Source organism: Scatophagus argus, chromosome 8 (assembly GCF_020382885.2).
Source record: "Scatophagus argus isolate fScaArg1 chromosome 8, fScaArg1.pri, whole genome shotgun sequence".
Lineage (NCBI taxonomy): Eukaryota > Metazoa > Chordata > Actinopteri > Scatophagidae > Scatophagus > Scatophagus argus.
The window spans coordinates 10,577,969-10,590,798 of NC_058500.1; the positions used below are offsets into that span (position 1 = coordinate 10,577,969).

Sequence of the window (12,830 nt, forward strand, 5' to 3'; positions counted from 1 at the left end):
TGTTAAGAAGAGACTGAACTCAAAATGATGAACAACCCACTGGACAATGCAATGAAGCAGTTTATGCAGTTTCACAGAACAAAAGCAGTAGAAAATTTAATTCAGTTTTACAACATAATTATACAATCGTGAGGAGCTCCATTATCAGTCTTCACATGATTAATCCAGCATTTTATATAAAAAGCACATTCACACAAATACATACTGTATGCACACATTCTAACTACAATCTCACATAATAGCATGGACAAAAACAATAACATAATTCTTTTTAAAACCATCTGTACACAGTTTTCTTCCTCCAGTAAACGTGGGAGAGAAAAACTGATATATTGACTGATTCACAGCGGGAAACAAAAACATTTACAGTACACTTCACAGGCTATTTAGACTTCCTTCGTTTGGCCTGGGTGGGGCTTGCTCCAGTTTCTGTTAAAAAAAAAAAAGAGTACACAGGTGCTTTAAGGAAAAGGTTCTAATGCCATGTGTGTAGCTTGGTTGTAGTGCTAAATATTCTGTGTCTGCATGGGTGTTGAAAGTTACCTTTTACAGCAGCACTGGTTCCAGGCCTGGCTGATCGTTTCCTAATGCCACTGTCCGCCACTGGCTCGTCCTCCACCTCCTTCTCTGCCCGTGAGCTGCGTCTGCTCGGTCCCTTGGGCTTCTCCACAGCAGCTCTGGGAGGACCAGACAGAAAAACAACATACGACAGGGAAGGAAGGACGACACAAGAAGTGTTACTAAAGATACAAGGGTGTGAGTTAACTTTGCTCTACTCAGAGAAAGACATAATACCACTCAGGACTCTGCTGTTTTTCCTCGTCTACCACAGATACTGTCCGTCTTCACCCCGACAGCATTCCCTACGTCGACATGATCACTGCTTGTGTCTTTTGCAGCACAAACATGTTAAAATACATACCTTGAGACTAAGTTGATGGGCGTCTTTCTTTTCTTTGCCCATCTGTGATAGAAGTGGAAAAACAGCGGTAAACTATAAACTGTGCTGAACATACATGGCTTCACTTCCCACCATATTATTACAATCCCCTGGTAAAGAGATATGGCCTCAAAGGTTAGTGGAGTGGTACACGTTGCATTGTGATAGGCTCTACTTAGTTTAAAATTCTGACATGCAATAGTATATTTACTGTATATTGTTGCATGCTAATCATACATACCAAGTGCTGAGGCCACGTGGCTCATTGTTTTCACCCCCTTGGCCAACCAAATGAACTCCCTGAGTTTCAGTAGAGTTAGAAATGTCTAAGCATGTCTCCTTCAAGGACACAGGTCTCAAGACTAGGCCAACTTTTCAGAGATCAATAGTAGGGGACAGCTTAATAGAGCCCAGCACATGAAGAATTACACAGCTAATCAACAATACAGAACTTTAAAGAACACAGATGTGATGTTCAATCTTACCCCTGGTCAGAACCTGTAGAGGCATCATCACCTGAACCGGACAAAAGCAAGAGATATTTCAAGTGACTTATGAGAGCATATGGAAATGTTATTTTATACTTAACATTCAAACACATTTTACACATCTTAGAACAAAGATGACCACACTTACCCGTCTTCTCACTGGCAACAGGTTCCTGCAACTGTGGGACTTCTTGTTGAACTGGTGCTGGGGAAACAAAAAAAAAAATCAAATAGTTCAACTGACACATTTGAACATTTAAAACAAATTATTGGTCAGGAATATGTATCAACAACTGCTCAACTAAAACCACATATAGTGCAGCTAAGTAGGGTGTTGATCAGATAGTGTATGCAATTGTCTCTCCTCCACTATCAACAAAACCTTCCATTTACATGAGAAAAAAAACAGGAACGTCAAAATACGTTGTAAATGTGCAAACCTAGAAAAGCTTAATACTTACGGTTGCACGACAGCTGAGGTTGCATGATACATGTTAATGTGCCATGTAATAACAAACCCTTACCACAGCAGTGACACACACCATATAAAAGTACATCTAGTCATCAGTTTGACCTGACCAAAGATCAAGAACGCAACCAATGATTTTTTTAGCGCAGCAGTTGTGTACCTGGAGTGGTAGGGGTGGTTTCAGTACATGCTGCAGCAGGTGCCATGGGAGGCTCCACAGGTGGGGGATCAGACTGAGCTGGTGGAACTCCACTGAGGTTAGCAACTGCAGAGGATGTGGTGGGGGGAACCTCCGGAATAGGTCCAGAACCAGCAACAATTGGAACAATGGACGGTACGGGACTTTGTACAGGAGCAACCGTACTGAGCAATGTGGCAGAAGAGACACCTGTGGTGGTACCAACTACAGTGACAAGGGGAGCTTGAGGAGTCACAGCCTTGGCTGGGCTTGACACAGAAACTTGTGTAGGCACTGGAGCCTGGGTAACAATCTGAGTAGGAACAACAACTTGGCCAGACACTGTAATTGGAGAGGAGACTGCAGGCACATTAATATTGTTTGGAGCAGAGGCAGTAGTAGCATGGGGAGCTAGTGCTTCATTCTGAACAGCAGGACTAGCAGCAGGATGAAAACCTTGTAGTGGCGGAGCCACAGTGGATCCCTGTGCAGGCTTTTCTACAGGACTCTGCTGGGAGTAAGCTGCACCGGTAACAGCTGACTGCACAGGTTTAGTTTTTAATTGGGTCGCAGGAGGTGGAGACATGGGGCTCTTTCGGATGGTATTAACAGCCCCAGGACTAGAGCAGGGAGGAGTAGAAGCCAGAGGTGGCTGAAAAGAAGACGATGCTGAAGAGACTGGATGGGCAGATGGCTGCTGGACCGGCGCACTGGTTTTCTGAGCAGAACCTGTCTCACTTAGATTTTCTGTTTTGAGAGCCCCTGGGTTAATTTGCTGAGGAGCTGGGAGGGTACCAACTGGAGCTGAAGAGGACATACTAGTGGTAATCTGGACCTGTCCAACAGCACTTCTGGCAGGCTGAGTGGTGGTCATGTTAGCCCCTGATGACTGGATGGAGCTTGGGGCAGGAGAAAGTTGGATGTTTGTAGTGGAAACTTGGATAGGTCCCATCATGGTGACTGACTGTGATACCACTGTGGTATTCGGAGCCACAGATGCACCTGGGACCTGGAAAATTGGGTTGATAAATACAGGGGTGGTGGTGATAAACTGAGGGGGTCGAGGGACAGGGGCCGACTGGCGGATGTCTTGAGGTCTAATGTTCTTGTTAGGGACAGCTACCATGGTGGAGACCATAGATGAAGGCGCCTGTGGAGTAGGGGCAGAGGTGATGGGGTTAGAGGTAACAAAGACAGTGATCTGGTTGGGGGAGATGGTGCTGGAAGAGGCAGGGATCTGGATGACTGGGTGAACACTTGTCACAGGTTTAGAACTAGGGCTTGGTTTTAAAGCTGGACTGGCTGAGTTCAGAGCAGAGTTGGAGTTGGAAGCAGAAGTAGTATTCACAGTCGAGGCTGGAATGCTTTGACCGGAAGTGACTGGGTTGGGGCTTATACTTGTGGAGGCATTAGTGTTAGTACTGAGGGTGGGGCAGAGGGTAGCTGTTGGGTTTACAGTGAGACTAGTACTGACAGCAAGAGTGGAGGTGGGGTTTTGGTTAAGACTGGGGTTAGTATTGAAGTTAGTGCCGGGTTGTGAGCTGGGAATGGAAGCAGGCTGCGAATTAGGACTGCTTGTAGGGACTGAGTCAGCAGGTTTGGGTTTCACTTCTAATTCATTTACAATGGGTGTATTAACAGCAGAAGCTGACATATCTGTATTCTGGGAATGGCTGTGGAGTGGTCTCTCTGGATCCAAAGCAGACTTGGGGCTGTCCTTTCCCATAACATCTCTAACTGTACTATTCTGTATGGGCCGAACGTTTTGGACACCTGTGTTATCCAGTAATTGATTGAGGGAGGTTGGAGCTGTCCTAAGAGTAGGTGAGACCTCAGAGTCTTGCACAGCTGCTGTGTGGACTGGCTGCCTATCAACTGTGCCGGCCTGCAGTTCCACGTCAGGTTTAGGCTGCTGAGGTGTGGGGAAACGAGGATTCGCTGTCCTGGGGGCCGATAATTCCCTCAAGGGCTGTGGCGGAGGCTGTGGCTGAGACATCTGTCGTTGATCTGCTGCCATCACTCCCTGAGTTTCCCTGACTCCCTCAACAGGGTTACCATGTATCCCATGGAATGAGCTCGGAGTCTGCTGCACCTCCATGCCCCCACTCACTTGTGAAGGCATTGATACTGGACTTGGGGGTACTGAGGTAGGGCTGAGCATCATGGTTTGCCCCTGAGGGTTGACCAACTGCTGTTGAGGGAGAGGGCAGGCGATGGCCATCTTTGTCCCCTTTTGTCTCCCAGGACTTGGAGTGGCTGACTTGCGGCTTGAAGCTGGACTCGACCTCCGACTATTACTTGGACTTGCCCTCTTACTCTGCCCTGCAGGCTGCTTGTCTTGTTTCACACCTGCATTTCCTCCTCCAGTGCCCGTAGGGAAAGACTGTTGATTGTTGGTAGTGTTATTTCCTCCTGCACCACCATTGTTGCTGTTGCCTGGTAGATTTAGGCTAGGAGGGGCCTGTCCAATGGCTTTCAGAGTTGTTGGATTAAGACCTTGCTGGTCAAATCCCCTGTTTAGGTTAGGCTGCCTGGGAGGGAGAGGAATGTTGATTTTGGGAGGAAACAGCCCTGCAATAGAGGCATTTAGCCTCTCAGGTGAAAGGTTGATTTCAGAGGGCTCAGTACTGGGTGGACGATTAGTGGGGGTGAGGGGATGGTGATACGGTCTGGGGCTGGCTCTGTTGGGGGTTTTGGGCCTGGAGCTCTGTGAGGTTGTAGGTACACTGGGGAAATGAAGGCCAGGTATGGGGCCTCCTTGTTGAGGTTGTGTGGGTAATTGTTGCTGGGGACTGGCTCCAGTGTGCTGAGGCATTGGTGATGGACCAGGGCCTTGCTTCATCATGTGATTGTTGGAGCCCTGACTGGACATCATCTGCTGGTTCCCATTTCCAGGTTGTACCCCGATTTCTGTGCCAGAAGGCCTGTCCTGCTTTGTGTGGGCTCCCGCAGTGGACTCTTCAGATCCAGTGCTTTGGGGACCCTGCCCTACATCAGGATGGGACATTCTTCGTGCTCCGCCTGCAAGCTATAAAGGAGAAGAAATACAAACAGTGTAGTTTACTCACAAGAAAATTAAAAATAGTGCAATCACAAGTAAAGTTTAAATAATTCAACAGATAATGAGGTCCATTCTTCACCTCTACTAGATACTATGAAGAAGGTACTACTCAGGTAGACTCCAATTCCCCTTCTACTGCTTGGTAGATCTATTATTAAAATGATGTAAATTAAAATGTCCGGCACCGATTACTGTATCCTCTATATGTGATCCCTTTGATTATGTCAAACAAGGTACATGTTGCACAGACACGGCGAAATTAACTTGGTGTAAACATTCTTAAGCATAAATGAGATGTGATACTGGACCACATAAATGTGTTTGTAACACCGTCAGACTGTTGCAGTCTAAAATCCTCTACCCACGGTTTGCAAATCTCTCCTAACAAAAGGTATGAAATGAATGCCTAAAATATACAATAGCAGTAGGGACCTTAAGTCATGTTCATGTCCTAAAATTCAAGCAGAATGGATGGATATTTGAAAAATATGGGAAACATATTTGACGTGGTTTCGTTTATGAACCCCCCCTCTTTGCTCAAGCGTCATTCAATTCAACTTAAAATTGCCGGCGCTAGTTCTGGGAGATGTTAGGTCATGCTTGCATACAAAGCAAGGTAAAATATCTTTATGTCATGGATAAATGACAAACCTCCCAGTAAAGACTTAAGATAATCATGGAGTGTTTAACCCTTGAATACTTGACCTATCTGCTTCACCCATCAAAGAAATATGTAATACGTAATATATAAAAAATTTGAACCCCATGTCTCCATTTTCTGAATTCCACAGTGGCTTAAAATACTGCTTTGGATATGGACGTCCATTTTGTACCTTGCCTATAACACTATTTGTAAATTGTAAGGCCCATTTGTCATTTGAGCTTTTATTATTATATCTTGGCATTTATTTACAAAAAGTTACCTACACAATGACATGTTTGTTCAATTATACATTCCTGTCATGTTGATTGTGTAACGTTGTACTGAGTTCTTTGTAATTGCTGTATGTTTAAAGAAGAAAACAAAACTCACTAAACATACTTAAAGAAAAAAATTCAATCATGAAATGTGAACGTGAGGATCAAGTTTACATATGTCACAGCACTTGGCCCTCACCTGTGGGTTTACCATCAGGGGCATCCCTCTGGCCTTGTCAGGTGACGGCGGTACCCCACCATGTCCTTGAAGGCTGATCATTACAGGCATGTTGCCTTGCTGCGAGACAGGAAGCCTCTGCACCTCAGGTGGGTTGCCCATGCCCCGAGGAGGAAGCTGCCCTCCAGGAGGGATGGACATGCGATTCTTTGCCTGCTCCTGCTGCATCTTAAGCATCATCATCATCTGTTGTTGTTGTTGTTGTTGCTGCTGCTAAAGTGTAAAATATGGTATGACATTAAGTATAAATAGATAAAACGTCAACCAGTGTGTGCTGATACTACACTCTGTCAGTAAGGTACACGATAATAACAATACCTGCTGTTGCAAGTGCGGCTGTTGATTTTGCTGCTGCTGTTGTTGTTGTTGCAACTGATGAGGGTGAACTGGGGGCTGGCCTTGACCTGAAGTCTGTGGCGCTGTCATCCCCTGCTGTCCTTGAGCATTCTGGAGACCCTGCATCTGCTGCATCTGTTGCATCTGCTGCTGTTGCTGCATCTGCTGTTGCTGCTGTTGTAATTGCTGCTGTTGTTGTTGTATTTGATGATGTTGCATTTGTTGTTGCATTTGTTGCTGCTGTTGTATTTGTTGTTGCTGTATCTGCTGCTGTTGCATGTGCTGGATTTTTTGTTGTTGTTGTTGCTGTTGTTGTTGTTGTTGTTGTTGCTGCTGCTGCTGTTGTTGTTGTTGCTGCTGCTGCTGTTGCTGCTGCTGTTGTTGTTGCTGCATAAACTGCATGGGTACCTGCTGCAATACTCTCTGGTCTACAGGTTGGCCAGGAAAGCCTAGGGAAAGTGTAGAGAGGCATACTTAAACCAAACAAAGGCAAACACTGTAAAAGTTACTATAGTTAAATAGTCAGCAACTGAGCATTATAAAATTCAAAAAATGCCAACATGGATTAATTTTACGTAATTTACCTGCAGGCCTATTGGCAAAATCAGGGAGTTTTGGGACAGAGCTGTCTAAACCCAAACTCTGTTCACCACCCAGATTTGACATTTCGGAATCCTCCATGCCAGCAGCAACATCAAGACCACTAAGAAATAGAGACCAAATTACAGTGACACAACTGACTTGACCAAAACCAAAACTGAAAAATAAAAACACCAACAAATCATTACCCTAGTCCCTCTACTTGTTGTCCTTCTCCCTCTTTAGGCTTCTTCTTTCGTGGGGGTTTCTTCTTTTTGGGTTTGGCCTGATTGCCTCCTCCTGCTCCCTGTTTTCCTCCTGGCCCAAACTGGCTGGCAGAGATATCACTCTGCAGCAGGTTGACAAGCAGTGGGCTAGTCAGTGTTACATCCTTGCTGACAGGAAAGCCTCCAGGTTGTCCACAGGGTCCTCCCATTGGCATCTGACCTGGGAACTGTGAGTTAAAGTTCATGCCATGACCTGCAAAGTGGCCATTTCCCATCTGCATGTGCTGAGGGCCCCCGATCATGCCTTGCTGCTGCTGTGCCTGCATATCAGGGACCATCTGCTGGACCCCCAAGTCCCCTGTCCCACTATTAGGATCTCCCATAGTATGTGGGTGTTGTTGAACTGTCTGTTGTTGTTGTTGTTGTTGTTGTTGCTGCTGCTGCTGTTGCTGTTGTTGTAACATGGCCTGCTGCTGTTGTTTCTGCTGCTGCTGTAACTGCTGCTGCTGTTGCAACTGTTGTTGGATAAGAGGATGGCCAGCAGGGAGCCTCATCTGTTGCCCATGCATGCCCATAGCTTGATTAGGATTGCCAGCAATAGGAACCTGCTGGGGTTGCTGCTGGTTCATTTGCTGGTGCTGTTGTTGTTGCTGCTGTTGTAACTGCTGAAACTGATGCTGTTGCTGTTGTTGTAACTGCTGTTGTTGAAGTTGAGCCATCTGCTGTTGCTGTTGTGGAGTCATCTGCTGTGGACCAACCTGGCCCTGGAACTGAGCCATGTTACCTGGAACATTCGGAGAAGGGCCACGCATCATCTGGCCCGGCATTACCCCAGCTGGAATCTTGCCTCCAAAAGCCTGCTTGTTGCCTTGTATCTGGTTGGCAACCATTTGTTCCATCATGGGGTTTTGTTGCTGCTGCTGCTGCTGTTGCTGCTGCTGTTGCTGCTGCTGCTGTAAGAGCATAGCCTGATGCCCTTGGCCTCCAACCATCTGACCCTGCCCATGCATCACCCCCTGGCCCTGCTGAGGCATCATCTGCTTGGGTGGGGTCATCCCACCTCTCTGCCCTTGACTGAGGGGCCTTGAGAGGACAGTCTGACCTCCACCTTGGCCTTGAACCTTCTGGCTGGGGGAGGAGGACACGGGCTGGGCCTGATGCTGGAGGCCCATCATCTGGGTCTGAAGGCCAGGCTGTTGTTGCCCCATACTAGGTCCAGCAGTTGTACCAGGGGGCGGACCTGCCATATTACTTTGTACACCCATTATGTTGGGTTGGGCATGAGGTGGACCCTGCATTGAATTGGGTGTGGAGGCTGATGCCTGAGCTCCTGATGTAGAATGGGGAGAGGAGAAAGAAAATTACTTAATTAGATTTTACAACAGGTATAAAGCTATTGTGCCTTCTGCTACATTTTACTAGTTTTGTAGATGCATAGCCATGTAGTTAGTGTTTTTCCAGCTGTTTTCCAGACCAAATGGTCGTAAGTGTTGAAAATTGATATCAGCCTCAAAAATCCAATATCCATCTCTACTAATCTCACACTATTTTAATTCCCTCACATCAAACAAAACTTGCCTGCTTCTCTTAAGATACACCCCTAAATGGTGGCAGTGTTGTAGATATTTTACCTGCGTGAGTCATTGCTTGACTGCTCTGCAGCTGCTGACTGGGTCCTCCACCAGGGGTTCCTGGAGCGCTGGCACTCACCTGACCTTGGACGAAGTTTGGGGTTGCAAAGCCCATGGGACGCTTTGACATGCCTGTAATCGGTATTCATTGATTTCTGTTATTTTAGACATTAGAGTACAAATGTTATAATTACTTTAACATAACAAGAAACTGTTACCAACAGCAACCCACCTGGATGAACTTGGGCCCCAGGCTGTCCATGCTGCGGCATTCCCATGATTCCTTGTTGCATGTTACCCTGTTGGCCGAGGGCTGCTCTTCCTGGTGATCCAACACCCTGGGGAAAGCCTTGTGGAGTTGTAGGTCTCTGAGCCATCATGGGAGGAGTCCCTGGTGAACCCTGCTGAAAAGGAGATGAGGAGGAACCAGGGGACTTGGCAGTGAGGTTGCCCTGTGTTCCAGACGATGGTGGAAGGGGTGGAGGGGGTCTGGGCGGTCCTGCAACACCACCAGGGCCAACTTGTGGGCCTTTAGGCTGGGGAGCAGCAAACTGACCTACTCCTGTCTGCTGTTGCTGCTGCAATTGTCCCTGTCCCATAGTGTTGAATACCTGCCCGGCCTGCTGGCTGCCAAATGGGTAAGGGGGCGGAGGGTGGCTGGGAGTCTGAACTGTAGCCAGGGAAGGTGGACGTTGAACCATCTGTGCTTGGGGTGGAGGCTTTCTCCAGGAGGGGCCTCCTTGGGCGGTTGGTGGCTGGAGCACCCCAGGGGGCAGCTGGTTCCAGCCTGATGGGTTGAATGGGGGTCTAGGGCCAAGCTGGGAGAGCTGAGCTTGCTGCTGTGCCTGATGTTGTTGGTGATGTTGTTGCTGCAGCTGCTGCAGCGCAGCAGGGTTGAGTGGTCTTCCGGCTTGCATCGCCTGCATGTGATGGGCAGCCTGAGGGGGCATTGGGCCTGCGCCATGGGGACCAGGCTGTTGGTGCTGAAGTTGCTGTTGCTGCTGTACAGACATACCTGGCATCATTGGATCCATCACATCTGTGAGAGAGGAAGGTGCAATGTTTCAAATACTGCACTGTATAAGCCAGAAGATATTCAAAATTATAACATGCATCATTTGACGTACAAAATTAAAGACCTGAACCTGTCTGTGAAGATGGCCTCGGAACACGAGGATGCATCTGTCCACTGCTGCTTGGTACCATAGCCTGACCCGCCATGCCAGGCCCAGGGGAAACCATTGATGGATTAGCCATCCTTACTGCTCCTTAAGGAAATATGTGCATATTAAAATAATTAAGTATATAGTTTGGATTTTGAAAGTTTGAAGTTTCTGATCTTTGAAGTTTAAAGTTATAAAAAGGCATGAAGCATGCAGCATATCAAGCGACTTAAAATTAAGAGAGAAAACTACAGATCAAAATCAAAAACTAATGAGCTGCTACAACACAAAAGGAACAACAACTAAAAAAAGAAATCAATTAATTTGGGCCTTCAGTTTTTTATTTCATATCTTTATAGATGCATGTGTGTTAGAAGCAAATTTTAGTCAACAAATACCTGAACCAGGTTGACCGGGAAAACTGATATCCATTCTCATCTGGCCAGGTGCTCCAATTGGTCCATTCACTCTGACTTCTTGTCCTCTATTTGGTCCCAAAGCCACATTGATGGCCCCTTCCCCTGAACATCAGTAAAGAGAATATCTATATCTATCATAATCATTTACTACATGAGGTCTAGTTTGCATCCTTCATTTTGAAGTGCCACAGATGCAAGAGACATTGTCTGTAGCATCTTTGAAGTGAGAAAAGAGTTTGAAGAGTGTGCTGTCACCTTCTATCTGCACAGAGAGAATCCCCAGGTCTCTAAGCTGCTGTTGGTTGTTTTGGGCCAACAGTCTAAGTCGCTCAGCAGCATCCCGAGGAATGTTGAAGGTAACTCGCACACTGTTCCACGGCTCCACGTGCTGCAGCTGTAGCCTCTCAGAGTCTAAAAGAGGGACAACGGAATAATGTAAGTTGCAATTACAGTATACACGTTAAGGAAAATTTCTGAAGACCATTCCTTAGAGAAAGACAAGGAAAAGACAGACACACAAAATTGCTGCTAAAAATTTGAAAAAGCACATAGAAATATGGTTCAAATGTACATTTACAACTCTTGTAAAAGCTGTGGAGCCCATTTGGACTTGTTTACAACAAAGAAATTGATGTTTGTGTACCTCAAATAAAATTGAACTAACCCATATCAAGCATGTTTGGTATCCCACTGAGGACAGTGTCAAGTTTTTCTGAGAAATCCTCGTCCTCCATATTCCCTTGGAAGGCAACAAAAACTGTAAAATCTTCTCCCTGCCCATTGTTTTCTTCTGTGCCATCTTGCATGTTGACTTCCTCGTCTTCTGTTACTGTGCTCCCAGGGCAACTGTCAGCATCCTCCCCTGCGTCATCCCCAACGCCAGAGTCCCTGTCGGAATCATTGTTAGTTTCCAGGTCCTCTGTCCTCTGGGGCAGCTGAGGTGGGGTAAGTCGATGCGCCATCCTCCCCTCTAATTAGGAGTGGCGTTTGAACCGTTTTATGCTGAAATTGAACATGGGAGAGCCATATTCTAGTAAATCACTAGTGTCACAGTTAGTACAGCGGTCATTTATGTAGCTCATCAGATGCCGGATAAATAGGTAGCTAGTTTTATATTGCACACTGCAAAGTTCAAGTGAGGCAAGGTCAAACGAAAAATATAGTCTGTCCTTTCTGTAAATCCACGTCAAGTAAATAGACGATCTTATCACAATAACGTTAAAACACACCTGTACGTTAGTGACATCATTAGGACCGGGGAAGATTAACGGAAAAAGACTGTGTGAAATGAATACCAAGGGACCTCCAAGTGGTCGATATATTTTAACTGCGGTGTGATATGCATTAATGTCAAATAAACTGACATGATATAAATTCACTTCAATAACCGGTGGTCAGTTTGGTCCACATTATCGGCCCAGTAGGAGCACAGGCCTTAGCGCAAACGTAAGCTAACGCAGCGAGATCAAAGTCGGCAGGGAGTATACGAATAACTCGTATCCTGTGTTATTTTGAATTTCCACGCACATATGAGCATCACTTAACGTTACAATTCAAACCGGTAGGTTTCTAGTAGACGCCGCATTAAAAAAACAAACTAAAAATTAATGTCAAGGCGGTTCCTGCTGGCCCTTCCGAATGCTGCTGTTAGCAAACGTTAGCTAAGTGTGGCAACCCTGCAGTCAATTCATCATGAATGCGTTGAAACAAAACTTATTAGCTGTTCATTTGGTCAGCTTTAACTTGCTACATAACACCAGGAGTACATTAAGCATGAGAAAAGCAAAAACCTTACCGCATAAATTCATGTGAAAATAGGTTAAACCAGTCGTCATCTCCTAGCCAGATTAGCTAACAAAACATGTATCAGAAGCAAGTCAGATCAGAAACGATGTCAAGCTAGCGGAAGAAAAAAAACACTGCTTCCGCTATTGCTTTGCAAAATAAAATCCTAATTGAGGAAGAGGAACATAAAGTACTCCAGAACCAAATCCAATTACTTTTCCTCATTAAAGGCGGTCTTTTTCATTTCCCCACTTAAATTAAATTTTGGTTCCTCATTTAAGACTTGTTTTGAGTTTTCTTTCTATGGTACATACAGTGAAGTATCCAACTAAAATACCCACTTATTTGTTGCAATAACAGGTGATTAAATAGATAATGTGGATAATAAAATACATCAG

The 12,830-nt window shown here is 45.8% G+C and overlaps 1 protein-coding gene across 1 annotated transcript; it reads right to left on the reverse strand.

Moving 5' to 3' along the window:
• Positions 1–40: 40 nt before the first annotated feature.
• On the reverse strand, positions 41–12,595 carry ncoa6 (nuclear receptor coactivator 6). Its single transcript, XM_046396060.1, has 17 exons — positions 12,443–12,595; positions 11,312–11,649; positions 10,903–11,058; positions 10,627–10,749; positions 10,205–10,333; positions 9,298–10,104; positions 9,066–9,197; positions 7,417–8,764; positions 7,213–7,331; positions 6,611–7,077; positions 6,254–6,505; positions 2,058–5,103; positions 1,577–1,633; positions 1,426–1,456; positions 923–964; positions 544–677; positions 41–429 (listed from the first exon to the last, which is right to left on the reverse strand). The coding sequence occupies exons 2-17, from the start codon at positions 11,607–11,609 to the stop codon at positions 383–385; spliced, it is 7,188 nt and encodes a 2,395-aa protein (XP_046252016.1). The 5' UTR covers positions 11,610–11,649; positions 12,443–12,595; the 3' UTR covers positions 41–382.
• Between the last annotated feature and the right edge of the window lie 235 nt (positions 12,596–12,830).